Source organism: Tachyglossus aculeatus, chromosome 22, assembly GCF_015852505.1.
Source record: "Tachyglossus aculeatus isolate mTacAcu1 chromosome 22, mTacAcu1.pri, whole genome shotgun sequence".
Taxonomy (NCBI): domain Eukaryota; kingdom Metazoa; phylum Chordata; class Mammalia; order Monotremata; family Tachyglossidae; genus Tachyglossus; species Tachyglossus aculeatus.
Window position 1 is genome coordinate 11,425,136 of NC_052087.1, and position 18,610 is coordinate 11,443,745.

At 42.7% G+C, this 18,610-nt stretch overlaps 1 protein-coding gene across 2 annotated transcripts in view; it reads right to left on the bottom strand.

Annotated features, from left to right (window-relative positions):
* METTL15 (methyltransferase like 15) overlaps positions 1-18,610 on the bottom strand; it is a 187,101-nt gene that overhangs the window by 156,518 nt on the left and 11,973 nt on the right. Inside the window, exons 1-2 of one of the 2 annotated variants that reach the window (XM_038765172.1) lie at positions 11,770-11,915; positions 8,048-8,335 (exon numbers count right to left, since the gene is read on the bottom strand). In XM_038765172.1, the coding sequence (XP_038621100.1) occupies positions 8,048-8,317 (270 nt within the window). In that variant the 5' untranslated portion in view covers positions 8,318-8,335; positions 11,770-11,915. Of the gene's footprint in view, positions 1-8,047; positions 8,336-11,769; positions 11,916-18,610 lie in introns of those variants that run through there. The other variant, XM_038765174.1, reaches the window with a different exon arrangement.

Here is an 18,610-nt window from a genome sequence, read left to right on the forward strand (position 1 = left end):
ACCCATGACCTCTGGCTTTACAAATTTAGCTTCCCCTTGGGTCACTAACTCTGGAGATGTGAGCGGCGGTAATGACGGGAGCACGTGGGGGATGCGGGGAAAGGGGAAAACGACTTTAAAAGCTTCGATGAGGAAGGAGATGGAGGATTTAAAGAGGGTGAGGAGACACTGGAGGATGGAGAGAAAGGGGAGGGGAAAATCACCTGATAACCAGGAGGAAGTTCAGCACATCATCATCAATCATATTTATTGAGCACTTACTATGTGCAGAGCACTGTACTAAGCGCTTGGGAAGTAGGGAAGCAGGGTGGTCTGGTGGGGGAGAGTATCAATAAATCAATTGATTGCATTTATTGAGCACTTACTGTGTGCAGAGCACTGTACTAAGCGCTTGGGAAGTCCAAGTTGGCACCATATAGAGACAGTCCCTACCCAACAGTGGGCTCACAGTCTAAAAGGGGGAGACAGAGAACAAAACCAAACATACTAACAAAACAAAATAAATAGAATAGATATGGACAAGTAAGATAAATAAATAAATAGAGTAATAAATATGTGCAAACATATATACAGGTGCTGCGGGGAAGGGAAGGAGGTAAGATGGGGGGGATGGAGAGGGGGACGAGGGGGAGAGGAAGGAAGGGGCTCAGTCTGGGAAGTATGGGCCTGGGACCAAGAGGACCCGAGTTCTAATCCTGGCTGCTTTGCAACCCTTGCCTGCTGTGCAACCTTGGGCAAATCACTTAACTTCTCTGTGCCTCATTCGTTCATTCCTTCATTCAACCGTATTTATTGAGCGCTTCCTGCGTGCAGAGCACTTGGGAAGTCCAAGTTGGCACCATCTAGAGACGGTCCCTACCCAACAACGGGCTCACAGTCTAAAAGGGGGGACAGAGAACAAAACAAAACATATTAATGGGGGGTTCAATCCCTAGTTTCTCTCCGACTTGGGCTGCGGGCCCCACGTGGGAGAGACGGTGTCCGCATTCATTCAGTCGCGTTTATCGCGCGCTTACTTTGTGCAGGGCACTGTACTAAGCGCTTGGAAAGTACAATTCTTGTTTTGTTGCTACACAGGCCCTAATTAGTTACTATTTTAGAAACGGAATGGAGGAATGAAGGCATAGGTTCAGTTGTTGCTGAAATGAGGAGACCAGTTGGCTTTCGGGGAAGCACAGGGTGGGTGAGTCTCTGTGCCTGAAAAGAGTAGGTGCAAGTCAGTGTTTTCATTAGCACCCTCTGAAAAGATGGGGGGAAGCAGGGAATAATCAAATGGGAGCAGCACCACCAGTTCAATTTCGTCTAAATATGACCCTTCTGAGTACTTTCGTTTTTTAACGAGGAGCAAAGTGAGGGCACGGACATTTGTCAACGACCGGGGAATCAGAAGGACCTGCGTTCTAATTCCGGTGGCACCACTTGTCTGCCTTGTGACCCTGGGCAAGTCGCATCACTTCTTTCTGCCTCCGTTTCCTCAACTGTAAAATGGGGATTGAGACTGGGAGCCCGCTGTGTATCTACCCCAGCGTTTAGAACAGTGTCTGGCACATAGGAGGCACTTAGACACCACCGTTATTACCTGCAACTTCTGCCCAACTTGTACTTCCCAAGCGCTTAGTCCAGTGCTCCGCACACAGAAAGCGCTCAATAAATACGACTGAATGAATGAATCAATGAATGAATGAATGAATGAATTCGGCAACAACTAGAGACGAGCCCTACCCAGGGGGCTCACATTATCGACCCAGAGCTTCGAACGGCGCTTGACACACAGAAAGCGCTCGACAAAAACCATTTAAAAAACAGTAGTAATAAGCACATTTATTAGGCGCCTGCTATGCGTCGAGCACTGTACTATAAGCGCTGGGGTACAGACAAGATAATCATCAATCGTATTTATTGAGCGCTTACTATGTGCAGAGCACTGTACTAAGCGCTTCAGGTTGTACACAGTCCCTGTGGGGATTCATACAGGAGGCTTACAAGTACGTAAGCCTATCTATTCTATTTGTACATACCTATTCTATTTATTTTATTTTGTTAGTATGTTTGGTTTTGTCTCCCCCTTTTAGACTGTGAGCCCACTGTTGGGTAGGGACTGTCTCTATATGTTGCCAATTTGTACCTCCCAAGCGCTTAGTACAGTGCTCTGCACACAGTAAGCGCTCAATAAATACGATTGATGATGGTGATGATGATGATACGGGGGGGCAACAGGTACAGATGAGGCAACAGAGGGAAATCAATCAATCAATCAATTGTATTTATTGAGCGCTTACTGTGTGCAGAGCACTGTACTAAGCGCTTGGGAAGTCCATGTTGGCAACATACAGAGATGGTCCCTACCCAACAGTGGGCTCCCAGTCTAGAAGAGGGGGGGACAGACAACAAAACTAAACATATAAACCAAATAAAATAAATAGAACAAATATGTACAAGTAAAATAAATAAATGGAGTAATACTCAAGTGGCGATGGTGGGCAATTAGCCTAATTTCTCTTTCCCTCAGTTGCCTCATCTGTAGCCGCAATTAGAACCCAGGTCCTCTGACTCCCAAGCCCAAGCTCTTACCAGTAAGCCACGCTGCTTCTCATTATACTTCAAGAGGGTAAAAATAGGCTCCCCTCCTGCGGAACAACATGACTCACAATTAATACATTATTAATGTGGCCGTAATAATCCCTTATAATTGATTGGGTAGCCAATTCTGGGCAATCTGGAGAAAGAAAGTAAGGTATCTAACTCTGACCGAGGAACCGATCCCCCATTTGGAATATCGTTCCCACGATAAAATTGGTTCTTATGCTTCGGCGAGACGCAATTTTCCGGAACCAGTTGTGTCTGTGGCTGCCTGTACTTTCGGGAGGAAATATTCCTCCAAATGAATATTTCAAGGGGAAATCGTCTCTGCCACCCCAGAGCTTTGAAACTGTCGTTTTGGAAAGGCTTCGCGTACGGCCTGATCGCCGAAAAAAAGGAGCTAAAGGTTTTCAAAGGGCAAGAAACACTGAGCTGTGAGCAGACCCCAAGCCCAATCTTGCAAAAACGAACCTCAGTTCTACACGCGATGATCTCTTAAATCGCCAAATTAATGGATGACATTAATACCAGTTCATTCATTCATTCAATCGTATTTATTGAGCGCTTACTGCGTGCAGAGCACCGGACTAAGCGCTTGGGAAGTACAAGTCGGCAACATCTAGAGACGGTCCCTACCCAACAACGGGCTCACGGTCTAGAAGGGGGAGACAGACAACGGAAACAAATCAATGGTACTTATTCAATCAATCAATCAATTAATCAATCAATCGTATTTATTGAGCGCTTACTGTGTGCAGAGCACTGTACTAAGCGCTTGGGAAGTACAAGTTGGCAACATATTGAGCGCTTACCGTGTGTAGAGTAATAATAAGAAGACTGATGGCATTTATTAAGCACTCAATAAATACAATTGATAATGATGATGATGCAAAGCACTGTACTAAGCGTTGGAGAGATTACAAGGAGATCAGGTTGTCCCACGGGGGGGGGGGGGGGGGGGGCTCACAGTCTTAATCCCCATTTTGCAGATGAGGGAACTGAGGTCCAGAGAAGTGAAGTGACTTGCCCAAAGTCACACAGCTGACAACTGGCAGAGTCAGGATTCGAACCCATGACCCTTGACTCCGAAGCCCGGGCTCTTTCCACTGAGCCACGCTGCTTCTCTCTACTACGCTCTTGGGAGAGTACAGTATAGCAGAATTAGCAGACATACTCCCTGCCCGCAATGAGCTTACAATCTAGAGGGGGAGACGGACATTAATATGAATGAATAAGTAATTTATAAACTATCATTTAAAGATGAACACATGAGGGCTGTGGGATTGGAGGTGGAGCGAATATCAAATGTCCAAACATCACATATCATCATCATCAATCATATTTATTGAGCGCTTACTGTGTGCAGAGCACTGTACTAAGTGCTTACCTGACTGCATAGATGACGCAAGAGGGAGAGTGAGCCAGGGAAGAAAGGGTTTAATTGAGGAAGGTCTCTTGGGGATTCATTCATTTATTAATTCATTCAATCGTATTTATTGAGCGCTTACTGTGTTCACAGCACTGGACTAAGCGCTTGGGAAGTCCAACTTGGCAACATACAGAGACGGTCCCTGCCCAACAGTGGGCTTACAGTCTAGAAGGGGGAGACAGAGAACGAAACAAGACATATTAACAAACTAAAATCAATAGAATAAATATGTACAACTAAAATAAATAAATAAGAGATGTATTATAATTATAATAATATAGGGACTGTCTCTATATGTTGCCAACTTGTACTTCCCAAGCGCTTAGTACAGTGCTCTGCACACAGTAAGCGCTCAATAAATACGATTGATGATGATGATGGTTGATTGATTGATTAATATATATAATATAATATAATGTATTATAATAGGAGATGTGACCTTAGAATGCTTTGAAGGTGGAGAGAGCGGTTGGGTGGTATATAATAATAATAATAATGGCATTTATTATGTACAAAGCACTGTTCTAAGCACTGAACAATAATAACACCATTTATTAAGCGCTTACTATGTGCAAAGCACTGTTCTAAGTGCTGGGGAGGTTACGAGCTGATCAGGTTGTCCCACGGGGGGCTCACAGTCTTAATCCCCATTTTACAGATGAGGTAACTGAGGGCCGGAGAAGTTAAGTGACTTCATTCGTTCATCCAATCGTATTTATTGAGCGCTTACTGTGTGCAGAGCACTGGACTGAGCGCTTGGGAAGTCCAAGTTGGCAACATCTAGAGACAGTCCCTACCCAACAGTGGGCAGAGAACAAAACAAGACATATTAACAAACTAAAATAAATAGAATAAATATGTACAAATAAAATAAATAAATGAGATGTATTATAATTATAATAATATGTAATATATAATATAATGTATTATAATAGGAGATGTGACCTTAGTAATGCTTTGAAGGTGGAGAGAGCGGTTGGGTGGTACATAATAATAATAATAATAATGGCATTTATTATGTACAAAGCACTCTTCTAAGTGCTGAATAATAATAATGGCATTTATTAAGCACTTACTATGTGAAAAGCATTGTTCTAAGTGCTGAGGAGGTTACAAGGTGATCAGGTTGTCCCATGGTGCGGGGGGCTCACAGTCTTAATCCCCATTTTACAGATGAGGTAACTGAGGGCCGGAGAAGTTGTGACTTCATTCATTCATCCAATCGTATTTATTGAGCGCTTACTGTGTGCAGAGCACTGGACTGAGCGCTTGGGAAGTCCAAGTTGGCAACATATAGAGCCCAACAGTGGGCTCACGGTCTAGAACGTCACCCGGCTGACAATTGGCGGGGTCGGGATTTGAACCCATGACCTCCGACTCCAAAGGCCAGGCTCTTTCCACTGAGCTACGCCACTTCATGTTGGAGGGGCGGGGAGTTCCAGGCTTCGGGGGAGACTGTGAGCCCACTGTTGGGTAGGGACTGTCTCTATATGTTGCCAACCTGTACCTCCCAAGCGCTTAGTACAGTGCTCTGCACACAGTAAGTGCTCAATAAATACGATTGATTGATTGATTGATTGATTGATGTGGGAAAGGGGTCGGCACACCGGGACACAGTGGGTAAACTGGCGTTGGAAGAGCGGAGCGCTGTAGTAAGAGAGGTGAGGTGCGAAGGGGCAAGCTGAGCCCACTGCTGGGTAGGGACCGTCTCTATATGTTGCCAGCTTGTACTTCCCAAGCGCTTAGTACAGTGCTCTGCACACAGTAAGCACTCAATAAATACGATTGATTGATTGATTGAGTGCGTTAAAGCCGACATTAGGGAGTTTCTGTTTGAGACGGCGGTGGACGGGCAACCGTCGCAGATTCTTGAAGAGTTGGAAGATTTGGACTGAACGCTTTTAATAATAATAATGATGATGATGATGGCATTTGTTAAGCGCTTACTACGTGCAAAACACTGTTCTAAGCGCTGGGGGGGGAGACAAGATGATCAGGTTGTCCCACGTGGGGCTCACAGTCTTTATCCCCATTTGACAGATGAGGGAACTGAGGCTCCGAGAAGTGAAGTGACTTGCCCAAGGTCACACAGCAGAAATGTGGCGGGGGCCGGGATTCAAACCCGTGACCTCTGACTCCAAAGCCCGGGCTCTTTTCACTGAGCCACACTGCTTCTCTTTTGTTAATATTCCTCTCCCCCTCCGCCTTACCTCCTTCCCTTCCCCACAGCACCTGTATCTATGTATATATGCTTGTTCGTATTTATTACTCTATTTATTTATTCTACTTGTGCATATCTGTTCTATTTATTTTATTTTGTTAATCTGTTTGGTTTTGTTCTCTGTCTCCCCCTTCTAGACTGCGAGCCCGCCGTGGGGTAGGGGCCGTCTCTAGATGTTGCCAACTTGGACTTCCCAAGCGCTCTGCACACAGTAAGCGCTCAATAAATACGATTGATTGACGATTGATAGCGCTTAGAACAGTGCTTTGCACATAGTAAGTGCTTAATAAATGCTATTATTATTATTATTATTATTATTATTATTATTATTATTATAAATGAACTGTACGGCGGGGCGAAGTACAGATTGGAGTGGGGAGAGCCAGGAGGCCGGGCGGCCAGCAAGGAGGTGGGATCAACTGACCTGTTCTCCCTCCTACTTTGGCCGTAAACCCCACGAGAGGCAGGGATTGTGTCCAGCTTTAATTATCTTGTCTCTACCCCAGGGTTCAGTAAAGTGCTAGGGACATAATAAACACTTAACAAATGTCGTTATCGTTATTATTATCTATTTAACGCACGCATCAACTTGTGCTGGGAACATTTCCTGGTTACCTAGGAGGACTCTGAAAGAAAAGAAAGATTCCCTAAATGTGGCAATCAATTAAATCAAAATGAGGTACCTAACATTACCTGGCTGATAATAATAATAATAATAATAATAATAATAATAATAATAATAATAATGGCATTTGTTAAGCGCTTACTCTGTGCAAAGCACTGTTCTAAGCGCTGGGGAGGGTACAAGGTGATCAGGTGGTCCCACGGGGGCTCACAGTCTTCATCCCCATTTGACAGATGAGGGAACGGAGGCCCAGAGAAGTGAAGTGACTTGCCCAAAGTCACCCGGCCGACAATTGGCGAGGCCGGGATTCGAACCCGAGACCTCTGACTCCAAAGCCCGGGCTCTTTCCATTGAGCCACGCTGCTTCGCAGATGACGACAGGTGACGAGAACAGAGACGATCCATGTATCGTATTTCATATTTGTTGGGCACTTATAGAGAAGCAGCGTGGCTCAGTGGAAAGAGCCCAGGCTTTGGAGTCAGAGGTCATGGGTTCGAATCCTGCCTCCGCTCATTGTCAGCTGGGTGACTTTGGGCAAGTCACTTCACTTCTCTGGGCCTCAGTTCCCTCATCTGGAAAATGGGGATGAAGACTGTGAGCCCCCTGTGGGACAACCTGATCACCTTGTAACCTCCCCAGCGCTTAGAACAGTGCTTTGCACATAGTAAGCGCTTAATAAATGCCATTATTATTATTATTACTACTCCGCCCAGCTCCGCCAACTGTCAGCTGTGTGCCTTTGGGCAAGTCACTGCGCTTCTCTGTGCCTCAGTTCCCTCATCTGGAAAATGGGGATGAAGACTGTGAGCCCCCCGGGGGACCAGCTGATCACCTTGCAAACTCCCCAGCGCTTCGAACAGTGTTTTGCACGTAGTGAGTGCTTAATAAATGCCATCATCATTATTATTATTATTATTTACTCCATACAGAGCCCTTTACTAAGCGCTCTGGAAAGCACAGCGTAGCAGAGTCGGTAGACGCGTTTCCTGCCCACGACCCTGAACTACTTCTTCAGCAAACATAGGAAGGGCAACTTTTTGAGGAATTAAAACAAAACCCGCTCTGTCTACGCTAAATCTCCCCACATTGTCAGAACCCTGAGTAGTGCCAAAATAATACCCACCGATAATTCTCGAGAACGCTTTTTAAAATACCAAAAAGGCGGCTTTAAATAGGAACTAATCAACTCACCTGTCCTCGTTGGGGTGCCAAGCAATTAACAACTTCGCTGACCATCACCGGTGTGTGTAACTGCCTCGCAGCTTCACAATCTGCATTTCGAGGACCGTGCAACTCTTGACCTCCGCACGTTTCCGCTGGTTCTCTGCCTTCCCGTTCCTTTTTCCTCTCTTCCGATGAGTGTATTTTTCTGGCCAAGGTCCCCAAATTAACCGCGCTCCGTTCAAAATTGCCTGAAAGCGACCTTACGCAGGTTCTACACCAGCCCTGGGAGTGCAACATATTGAAGGGTCGGCCAATCTGGAAAACAAAAAAAGGGGCGACGCGTATCAGAAGTTATTTTCTAAAGGAAATATTTTTAATTGTCACTGGGGGAGAGAGAGGAAGGTAAAAAGTTACTCAGAGCCTCATGCACGCTTCAAATTAGCATTCAAAAATTACAACTGGAAAAGTTCAATTACAGGATTCATCACGATGGTGAGTCATCTCTTTCTCACTGCAACCTGACAGAATTGCAAAAAGAACCTGAAATGGGTTTCAATCCAGTCGGCCACGCGAGCACGTTATTTTGTGCTTTGGGGGATTTGAAGACCGATTACTGCATCTTCATTTACCAAAAGCACATTTTTGACGGGAATGATGGGTGACGGAAAGCCCGGTGCTCCCAGAGCACGGACTGGTAACGAAGAAGAAAGGATGCGCCCCGGATTGTGGTCCTTCAAAAGATAATTTTGTGACCAGGAAGGGAAAGGAAGGAAAGGGAAGGGAATAGAAGGGAGGCGGTCGGGTGAGGTGGAACGCTCCCACCAACGTTCCTGCCCCATGGCCTAATTACGGAAGAAACAAAATGCCCATTAGTATAATCCTAGGAAAACTCACTTGGAAAAAGGGAAGTACACTCCAAAAAAATAAAAAAAAACCTTCCTGATCGTTTTCTCCAACATGGACACCCCCCGCCCCCCTGCCGCCCAACCAAAATGTTTAATATAATCAGATACCACTACAAGAACGTGGTTCTTCCTCACTTTATGAAAGTTGATTTAGGAAGCAGCTGTGTGCCCAGTGGAAAAATCCCGGAGTGGGGAGCCAGAGGACTTGGGTTCAAATTTCGGCTCTCAATCAATCAATCAATCATATTTATTGAGCGCTTACTGTGTGCAGAGCACTGTAGTAAGCACTTCGGAATGCTTGCTGTGTGCCCAGTGGAAAAATCCCGGAGTTGGGAGCCGGAGGACTTAGGTTCAAATTTCGGCTCTCAATCAATCAATCAACCAATCGTATTTATTGAGCGCTTACTGTGTGCAGAGCACTGTACTGAGCGCTTGGGAATGCTTGCTGTGCAACCTTGGTTACTGAACTCGACTCGTCTGTGCCTCAGTTCCCTTGTCTATAAAATGAGCATTCAGTGCCTGTTCCACAACCTGCTTTGACTGTGAGCCTCTTGTTCATTCATTCATTTATTCAATTGTATTTATTGAGCACTTACTGTGTGCAGAGCACTGTACTGAGTGCTTGGAAAGTACAATTCGGCAGCAAAAGGAGACAATCCCTGCCCACTCCGGGATCACGATCTAGAAGGGGGGAGACAGACATCAAAACAAGTGGGACTGGGGTTGCGTCCGATCATCATTATAGCTTGTATAATGATGTTGGTATCTGTTAAGAGCTCACTATGTGCCAAGCACTGTTCTAAGCGCTGAGGTAGATACAAAGTTATCAAGTTGTCCCACGTGGGGCTCACGGTCTCCATCCCCATTTTACAGATGAGGGAACTGAGGCCCGGAGAAGTTCAGTGACTTACCCAAGGTCACACAGCTGACAAGCGGCGGAGCCGGGATTAGAACCCATAATAATAATAATGATGGCATTTATTAAGCGCTTACTATGTGCAAAGCACTGTTCTAAGCGCTGAGGTAGATACAAAGTAATCAAGTTGTCCCACGTGGGGCTCATGGTTTTCATCCCCATTTTACAGATGAGGGAACTGAGGCCCAGAGAAGTGAAGTAACTTGCCCAAGGTCACACAGCTGACAAGCAGCAGAGCCGGGATTTGAATGCATAATAATAATAATGATGGCATTTATTAAGCACTTACTATGTGCAAAGCACTGTTCTAAGCGCTGAGGTAGATACAAGGTAGTCAAATTGTCCCATGTGGGGCTCATGGTCTTCATCCCCATTTTACAGATGAGGGAACTGAGGCCTGGAGAAGTTCAGTGACTTGCCCAAGGTCACACAGCTGACAAGCGGCGGTGCCGGGATTTGAACCCATAATAATAATAATGATGGCATTTATTAAGCACTTACTATGTGCAAAGCACTGTTCTAAGCGCTGGGGAGGTTACAAGGTGATTAGGTTGTCCCACGGAGGGCTCACGGTCTTCATCCCCATTTTACAGATGAGGGAACTGAGGCCCGGACAAGTGAAGTGACTTGCCCAAGGTCACACAGCTGACAAGCGGCGGAGCCGGGATTTGAACCCATGACCTCGGACTCCCAAATCAGTGCTCCTGCCACTGAGCCGCGCTGTACCTACCCCAACACTTAGAACAGTGCTTGACGTAGAATAAATGCTCAAGGAGTACCGTCGTAATAAAAATATGTGAGAATCAATGCGAGTTAAAAACAGCCAGATAGGTTAGAATCAACATGAGTCAAAAACAGCCACATATATTAGAATCAATATGAGTCAAAAACAGCCAAATATTAGAATCAATATGAGTCAAAAACAGCCAAATATATTAGAATCAATACGAGTCCAAAACAGTCAAATATATTAGAATCAATATGAGTCAAAAACAGCCAAATATATTAGAATCAATATGAGTCAAAAACAGCCAAATATTAGAATCAATACGAGTCAAAAACAGCCAAATATTAGAATCAATATGAGTCAAAAACAGCCAAATATTACAATCAATACGAGTCAAAAACAGCCAAATAAATTAGAATCAATACGAGTAAAAAACAGCCAAATATTAGAATCAATATGAGTCAAAAACAACCAAATATTAGAATCAATACGAGTCAAAAACAGCCAAATATTAGAATCAATACGAGTCAAAAACAGCCAAATAAATTAGAATCAATACGAGTCAAAAACAGCCAAATATTAGAATCAATACGAGTGAAAAACAGCCAAATAAATTAGAATCAATACGAGTCAAAAACAGCCAAATATTAGAATCAATATGAGTCAAAAACAGCCAAATATTAGAATCAATATGAGTCAAAAACAGCCAAATATTAGAATCAATACGAGTCAAAAACAGCCAAATATTAGAATCAGAGTCAAAAACAGCCAAATATTACAATCAATGAGTCAAAAACAACCAAATATTAGAATCAATATGAGTCAAAACCAGCCAAATATTAGAATCAATATGAGTCAAAAACAGCCAAATATTAGAATCAATATGAGTCAAAAACAGCCAAATATTAGAATCAATATGAGTCAAAAACAGCCAAATATTAGAATCAATATGAGTCAAAACCAACCAAATATTAGAATCAATATGAGTCAAAAAACAGCCAAACATTAGAATCAATACGAGTCAAAAACAGCCAAATATTAGAATCAATATGAGTCAAAAACAGCCAAATATTAGAATCAATATGAGTCAAAAACAGCCAAATATTAGAATCAATACGAGTCAAAAACAGCCAAATATTAGAATCAATACGAGTCAAAAACAGCCACGTGAAAGCTCATGGTTTTTACAATGAGCCTTTACCTTGAAATAAGCTCCTTGTCAGCAGGGAAAGCGGCTCCCAACTGTGCTGCGCTGTAGTCTTCCCAGGTACTTAGTACAGTGCTCTGCTCACAGGAAGCGCTCAATAAGTACCACTGACTGATTGGTCGACGAAAACTTCCCCAACGATCAAAAAGCTCTTGATCCTAAAGTTGAAAACAACCGAGATTAAGGCAGAAATGAAGAACAACGCAGGGAAAAGAGGTTGGTATCGGAAACATTCTTGGGGGCACGTGTTAAGCACCGGGTATGGACGAGGCACTGTACTGAACGTCGGGGCGGACACAAGATAATCGGGTGGCACACAGTCCCCGTCCCACACGGAGCTCTCAGTCTCAACCCCTTTTCTTCCGAGGAGGTAACTGAGGCACAGGGAAGTCGGGTGACTTGTCCAAGGTCACGCAACGGACAAGTGGCGAACGGTTCCGACCATGTTGGAAAACAGAAAATAATGCAAGAGCCCCTATTTAATTGACCGCTAGAACTGCTGAAAGTCTGTTGGTCACGATTCAGTCACGGGGTAATAATAAAAATAATAGTAATAATAACGATGATGGCATTTGTTAAGCGCTTACTACGTGCAGACGACTGTTCTAAGCGCTGTGGGAGGGGATACAAGGTGATCAAGTTGTCCCATGTGGGGCTCACGGTCTTAATCCCCATTTTACAGATGAGGCAACTGAGGCTCAGGGAAGTTAAGTAATAATAATAATGACGGTACTTGTTCATTCTTTCATTCATTCCATCGTAGTTATTGAGCGCTTGCTGTGTGCAGAGCACTGGACTAAGCACTTGGGAAGTCCAAGTTGGCAACATATAGAGACGGTCCCCACCCAAAACGGGCTCACAGTCTAGAAGGGGGAGACAGACGACAAAACCAAACATGCGGACAGGTGTCAAGTCATCAGAATAAATAGACATAAAGCTAGATGCATTCATTCGTTCATTCAATCGTATTTATTGAGCGCTTACTGTGTGCAGAGCACTGGACGAAGCGCTTGGGAAGTCCAAGTTGGCAACATTAGAGACAGTCCCTACCCAACAGCAGGCTCACAGTCTAAAAGGGGGAGACAGACAACAAAACAAAACATGTGGACAGGTGTCTAGTCATCAGAATAAATAGAAATAAAGCTAGATTTGTTCATTCAATCATATTTATTGAGCGCTTACTGTGTACAGAGCACTGGACTAAGCGCTTGGGAAGTCCAAGTTGGCAACATATAGAGACGGTCCCTACCCAACGACCGGCTCACGGCCTAGAAGGGGGAGACAGAGAACAAAACAAAACATGTGGACAGGTGTTGTCATCAAAATAAATAGAAATAAAGCTAGATTCATTCATTCGTTCATTCAGTCGTGTTTAATGAGCGCTTACTGTGTGCAGAGCACTGGACTAAGCGCTTGGGAAGTCCAAGTTGGCAACATATAGAGATGTTCCTTACCCAACGACCGGCTCACGGCCTAGAAGGGGGAGACAGACAACAAAACAAAACATGTGGACAGGTGTCTAGTCATCAGAATAAATAGAAATAAAGCTAGATTCATTCATTCGTTCATTCAATTGTATTTATTGAGTGCTTACTGTGTGCAGAGCACTGGACTAAGCGCTTGGGAAGTCCAAGGTGGCAACATATAGAGACGGTCCCTACCCGACAGTGGGCTCACAGGCTAGAAGGGGGAGACAGATGACAAAACAAAACATGTGGACAGGTGTCAAGTCATCAGAATAAATAGAAATAAAGCTAGATTCATTCATTCATTCATTCAATCGTATTTATTGAGCGCTTACTGTGTGCAGAGCACTGTAGTAAGCGCTTGAGAAGTCCAAGTTGGCAACATATAGAGACAGTCCCTACCCAACAGTGGGCCCACAGTCTAGATCCAGTTGGAAATTGTCCAGGCGTTTAGATTAGATTTAAATAGATCTGACAGCTCGTTGCGGGCGGGGAACACGTCGACGGACTCTGTTGTGTTTTACTCTCCCAAGTGTTTGGTACAGTGCTCCCCACACAGTAAGCGCTCAATAAATACCATGGATTGACTGATTGACAGGCACCTGTCAATAGTACCAATCTCCAGCCTGAGGGCAGAGACGGTTTGGTTTTCACGGTGAAAATCTTCAAGCTCCTCAGCCAGTGCTAGGAATCCTGAGACTGACCCGCCCTGTGACTTTCAATAGTCATTCACTCATTCGATCGTATTTATTGAGCGCTTCCTGTGTGCAGAGCACTGTACTGAGCGCTTGGGAAGTCCAAGTTGGCAACATCTAGAGACGGTCCCTACCCAACAGCGGGCGCACAGGCTAGAAGGGGGAGACAGAGAATGAAACAGGACATATCAACAAACTAAAATAAATAGAATAAATATGTACAAATAAAATAAATAAATAAATAAATAAATAAGAGATGTATTATAATTATAATGATATATAAGATAATGTATTATAATCATAATATATAATATAACATAATGCATTATGGTTATAATACTATATAATGCATTATAATAGGAGATGTGACCTTAGTGATGCTTTGAAGGTGGAGAGAGCGGTTGGGTGGTACATAATAATAATAACAATAATGGCATTTATTATGTACAAAGCACTGTTCTAGGAGCTGAATAATAACATTCAATCGTATTTATTGAGCGCTTACTGTGTGCAGAGCACTGTACTAAGCGCTTGGAAAGTCCAAGTTGGCAACACATAGAGACAGTTCCTACCCAACAGTGGGCTCACGGTCTAGAAGGGGGAGACAGACAACAAAACAAGACAAATCAAACTAAAATAAACAGAATAAATATGCACAAATAAAATAAATAAAATAAGAGATGTATTATAATTATAATGATATATAATATAATGCATTATAATTATAATAATATATACTATAATGTAATGTATTATACTTATAATAATATACAATGTATTACAATAGGAGATGTGACCTTAGTAATGCTTTGAAGGTGGAGAGAGCGGTTGGGTGGTACATAATAATAATAATAATAATAATAATGGCATTTATTATGTACAAAGCACTGTTCTAGGAGCTGAATAATAACATTCAATCGTATTTATTGAGCGCTTACTGTGTGCAGAGCACTGTACTAAGTGCTTGGAAAGTCCAAGTTGGCAACATATAGAGACGGTTCCTACCCAACAGTGGGCTCACGGTCTAGAAGGGGGAGACAGACAACAAAACAAGACATATCAACAAACTAAAATAAATAGAATAAATATGTACAAATAAAACAAATAAATAAGAGATGTATTATAATTATAAGAATATATAATATATAATGTAATATAATGTATTATAATAGGAGATGTGACCTTAGTTATGCTTTGAAGGTGGAGAGAGAGGTTGGGTGGTACATAATAATAATAATGGCATTTATTATGTACAAAGCACTGTTCTAAGCACTGAATAATAACATTCAATCGTATTTATTGAGCACTTACTGTGTGCAGAGCACTGTACTGAGCGCTTGGGAAGTACAAGTTAGCAACATATAGAGACGGTCCCTACCCAACAGTGGGCTCACAGTCTAGAAGGGGAAGACAGAGAACAAAACAAGACATATCAACAAACTAAAATAAATAGAATAAATATGTACAAATAAAATAAATAAATAAATAAGAGATTTATTATAATTATAATAATGTATAATATAATGTATTATAATAGGAGATGTGACCTTAGTAATGCTTTGAAGGTGGAGAGAGCGGTTGGGTGGTACATAAAAATAATAATAATAATAATGGCATTTATTATGTACAACGCACTGTCCTAAGCGCTGAATAATAATGTTCAGTCGTATTTATTGAGCACTTACTGTGTGCAGAGCACTGGACTGAGCACTTGGGAAGTCCAAGTTGGCAACATATAGAGACGGTCCCTGCCCAACAGTGGGTTCACAGTCTGGAACAGTGGGTTTACATAATAATAATAATAATAATAATAATAATAATAATGGCATTTGTTAAGCGTTTACTATTGCGAAGCGCTGTTCTAAGCGCTGGGGGGGATACAAGGTGATCAGGTTGTCCCACGTGGGGCTCACAGTCTTCATCCCCATTTGACAGATGAGGTCACGGAGGCTCAGAGAAGTGAGGTCACTGAGACTCAGAGAAGTTAAGTGACTTGCCCAAGGTCACACAGCAGACACGTGGCAGTGCCGGGATTCGGTTTGGTTTGGATTCGATATGGTTTCCACATAGTAAGCGCTTAGAACAGTGCTTTGCACACAGTAAGCACTTAAGAAATGCCATCAGTATTATTGTAACTAAACAGTGGTTTGCACATAGTAAGCTCTTAAGAGATGCCATCATTATTAGTGTAAGTCCCCAACGCTTAGAACAGTGCTTTGCACATAGTAAGCACTTAAGAAATGCCATCAGTATTATTGTAACTAAACAGTGGTTTGCACATAGTAAGCGCTTAAGAGATGCCATCATTATTATTGCAACTGAACAGTGCTTTGCACATAGTAAGTGCTTAAGAGATGCCATCATTATTACTATAACTCCCCAACGCTTAGAACAGTGCTTTGCACATAGTAAGCACTGAAGAAATGCCATCAGTATTATTGTAACTAAACACGGGTTTGCACATAATAAGCGCTTAAGAGATGCCGTCATTGTTAGTGTAACTCCCCAACGCTTAGAACAGTGCTTTGCACAAAGTAAGTGCTTAAGAAATGCCATCAGTATTAGTGTAGCTGAACAGTGGTTTGCACATAGTAAGCGCTTAAGAGATGCCATCATTATTAGTGTAACTGAACAGTGCTTTGCACATAGTAAGTGCTTAAGAGATGCCATCATTATTACTGTAACTCCCCAACGCTTAGAACAGTGCTTTGCACAAAGTAAGTGCTTAAGAAATGCCATCAGTATTATTGTAGCTGAGCAGTGGTTTGCACATAGTAAGCGCTTAAGAGATGCCATCATTATTACTGTAACTCCCCAACGCTTAGAACAGTGCTTTGCACATAGTAAGCGCTGAAGAAATGCCATCAGTACTACTGTAACTAAAGAGTGGTTTGCACATAGTAAGCGCTTAAGAGATGCCATCATTATTAGTGTAACTGAACAGTGCTTTGCACATAGTAAGCGCTTAAGAGATGCCATCATTATTAGTGTAACTCCCCAACGCTTAGAACAGTGCTTTGCACATAGTAAGTGCTGAAGAAATGCCATCAGTACTAGTGTAACTAAAGAGTGGTTTGCACATAGTAAGCGCTTAAGAGATGCCATCATTATTAGTGTAACTGAACAGTGCTTTGCACATAGTAAGCGCTTAAGAGATGCCGTCATTGTTAGTGTAACTCCCCAACGCTTAGAACAGTGCTTTGCACATAGTAAGTGCTGAAGAAATGCCATCAGTATTATTGTAACTAAACAGTGGTTTGCACATAGTAAGCACTTAAGAGATGCCATCATTATTAGTGTAACTGAACAGTGCTTTGCACATAGTAAGTGCTTAAGAGATGCCATCATTATTACTGTAACTCCCCAACGCTTAGAACAGTGCTTTGCACAAAGTAAGTGCTTAAGAAATGCCATCAGTATTATTGTAGCTGAACAGTGGTTTGCACATAGTAAACGCTTAAGAGATGCCATCATTATTAGTGTAACTGAACAGTGCTTTGCACAAAGTGCTTAAGAAATGCCATCAGTATTATTGTAGCTGAGCAGTGGTTTGCACATAGTAAGCGCTTAAGAGATGCCATCATTATTACTGTAACTCCCCAACGCTTAGAACAGTGCTTTGCACATAGTAAGCGCTGAAGAAATGCCATCAGTACTACTGTAACTAAAGAGTGGTTTGCACATAGTAAGCGCTTAAGAGATGCCATCATTATTAGTGTAACTGAACAGTGCTTTGCACATAGTAAGCGCTTAAGAGATGCCATCATTATTAGTGTAACTCCCCAACGCTTAGAACAGTGCTTTGCACATAGTAAGTGCTGAAGAAATGCCATCAGTATTATTGTAACTAAACAGTGGTTTGCACATAGTAAGCACTTAAGAGATGCCATCATTATTAGTGTAACTGAACAGTGCTTTGCACATAGTAAGCGCTTAAGAGATGCCATCATTATTAGTGTAACGCCCCAACGCTTAGAACAGTGCTTTGCACAAAGTAAGTGCTTAAGAAATGCCATCAGTATTAGTGTAACTAAACAGTGGTTTGCACATAGTAAGCGCTTAAGAGATGCCATCATTATTACTGTAACTCCCCAACGCTTAGAACAGTGCTTTGCACATAGTAAGCGCTGAAGAAATGCCATCAGTACTAGTGTAACTAAACAGTGGTTTGCACATAGTAAGCTCTTAAGAGATGCCATCATTATTACTGTAACTCCCCAACGCTTAGAACAGTGCTTGGCACATAGTAAGCGCTGAAGAAATGCCATCAGTACTAGTGTAACTAAAGAGTGGTTTGCACATAGTAAGCGCTTAAGAGATGCCATCATTATTAGTGTAACTGAACAGTACTTTGCACATAGTAAGTGCTTAAGAGATGCCATCAGTATTAGTGTAACTCCCCAACACTTAGAACAGTGCTTTGCACAAAGTGCTTAAGAAATGCCATCAGTATTATTGTAGCTGAACAGTGGTTTGCACATAGTAAGCGCTTAAGAGATGCCATCATTATTATTGTAACTGAACAGTGCTTTGCACATAGTAAGCGCTTAAGAGATGCCACCATTATTAGTGTAACGTCCCGAACACTTGGAAAAGTGGTTTGCGCAGGTAAATGCTTAAGAGATGCCATCATTATTAGTGTAACGCCCCAACGCTTAGAACAGTGCTTTGCAC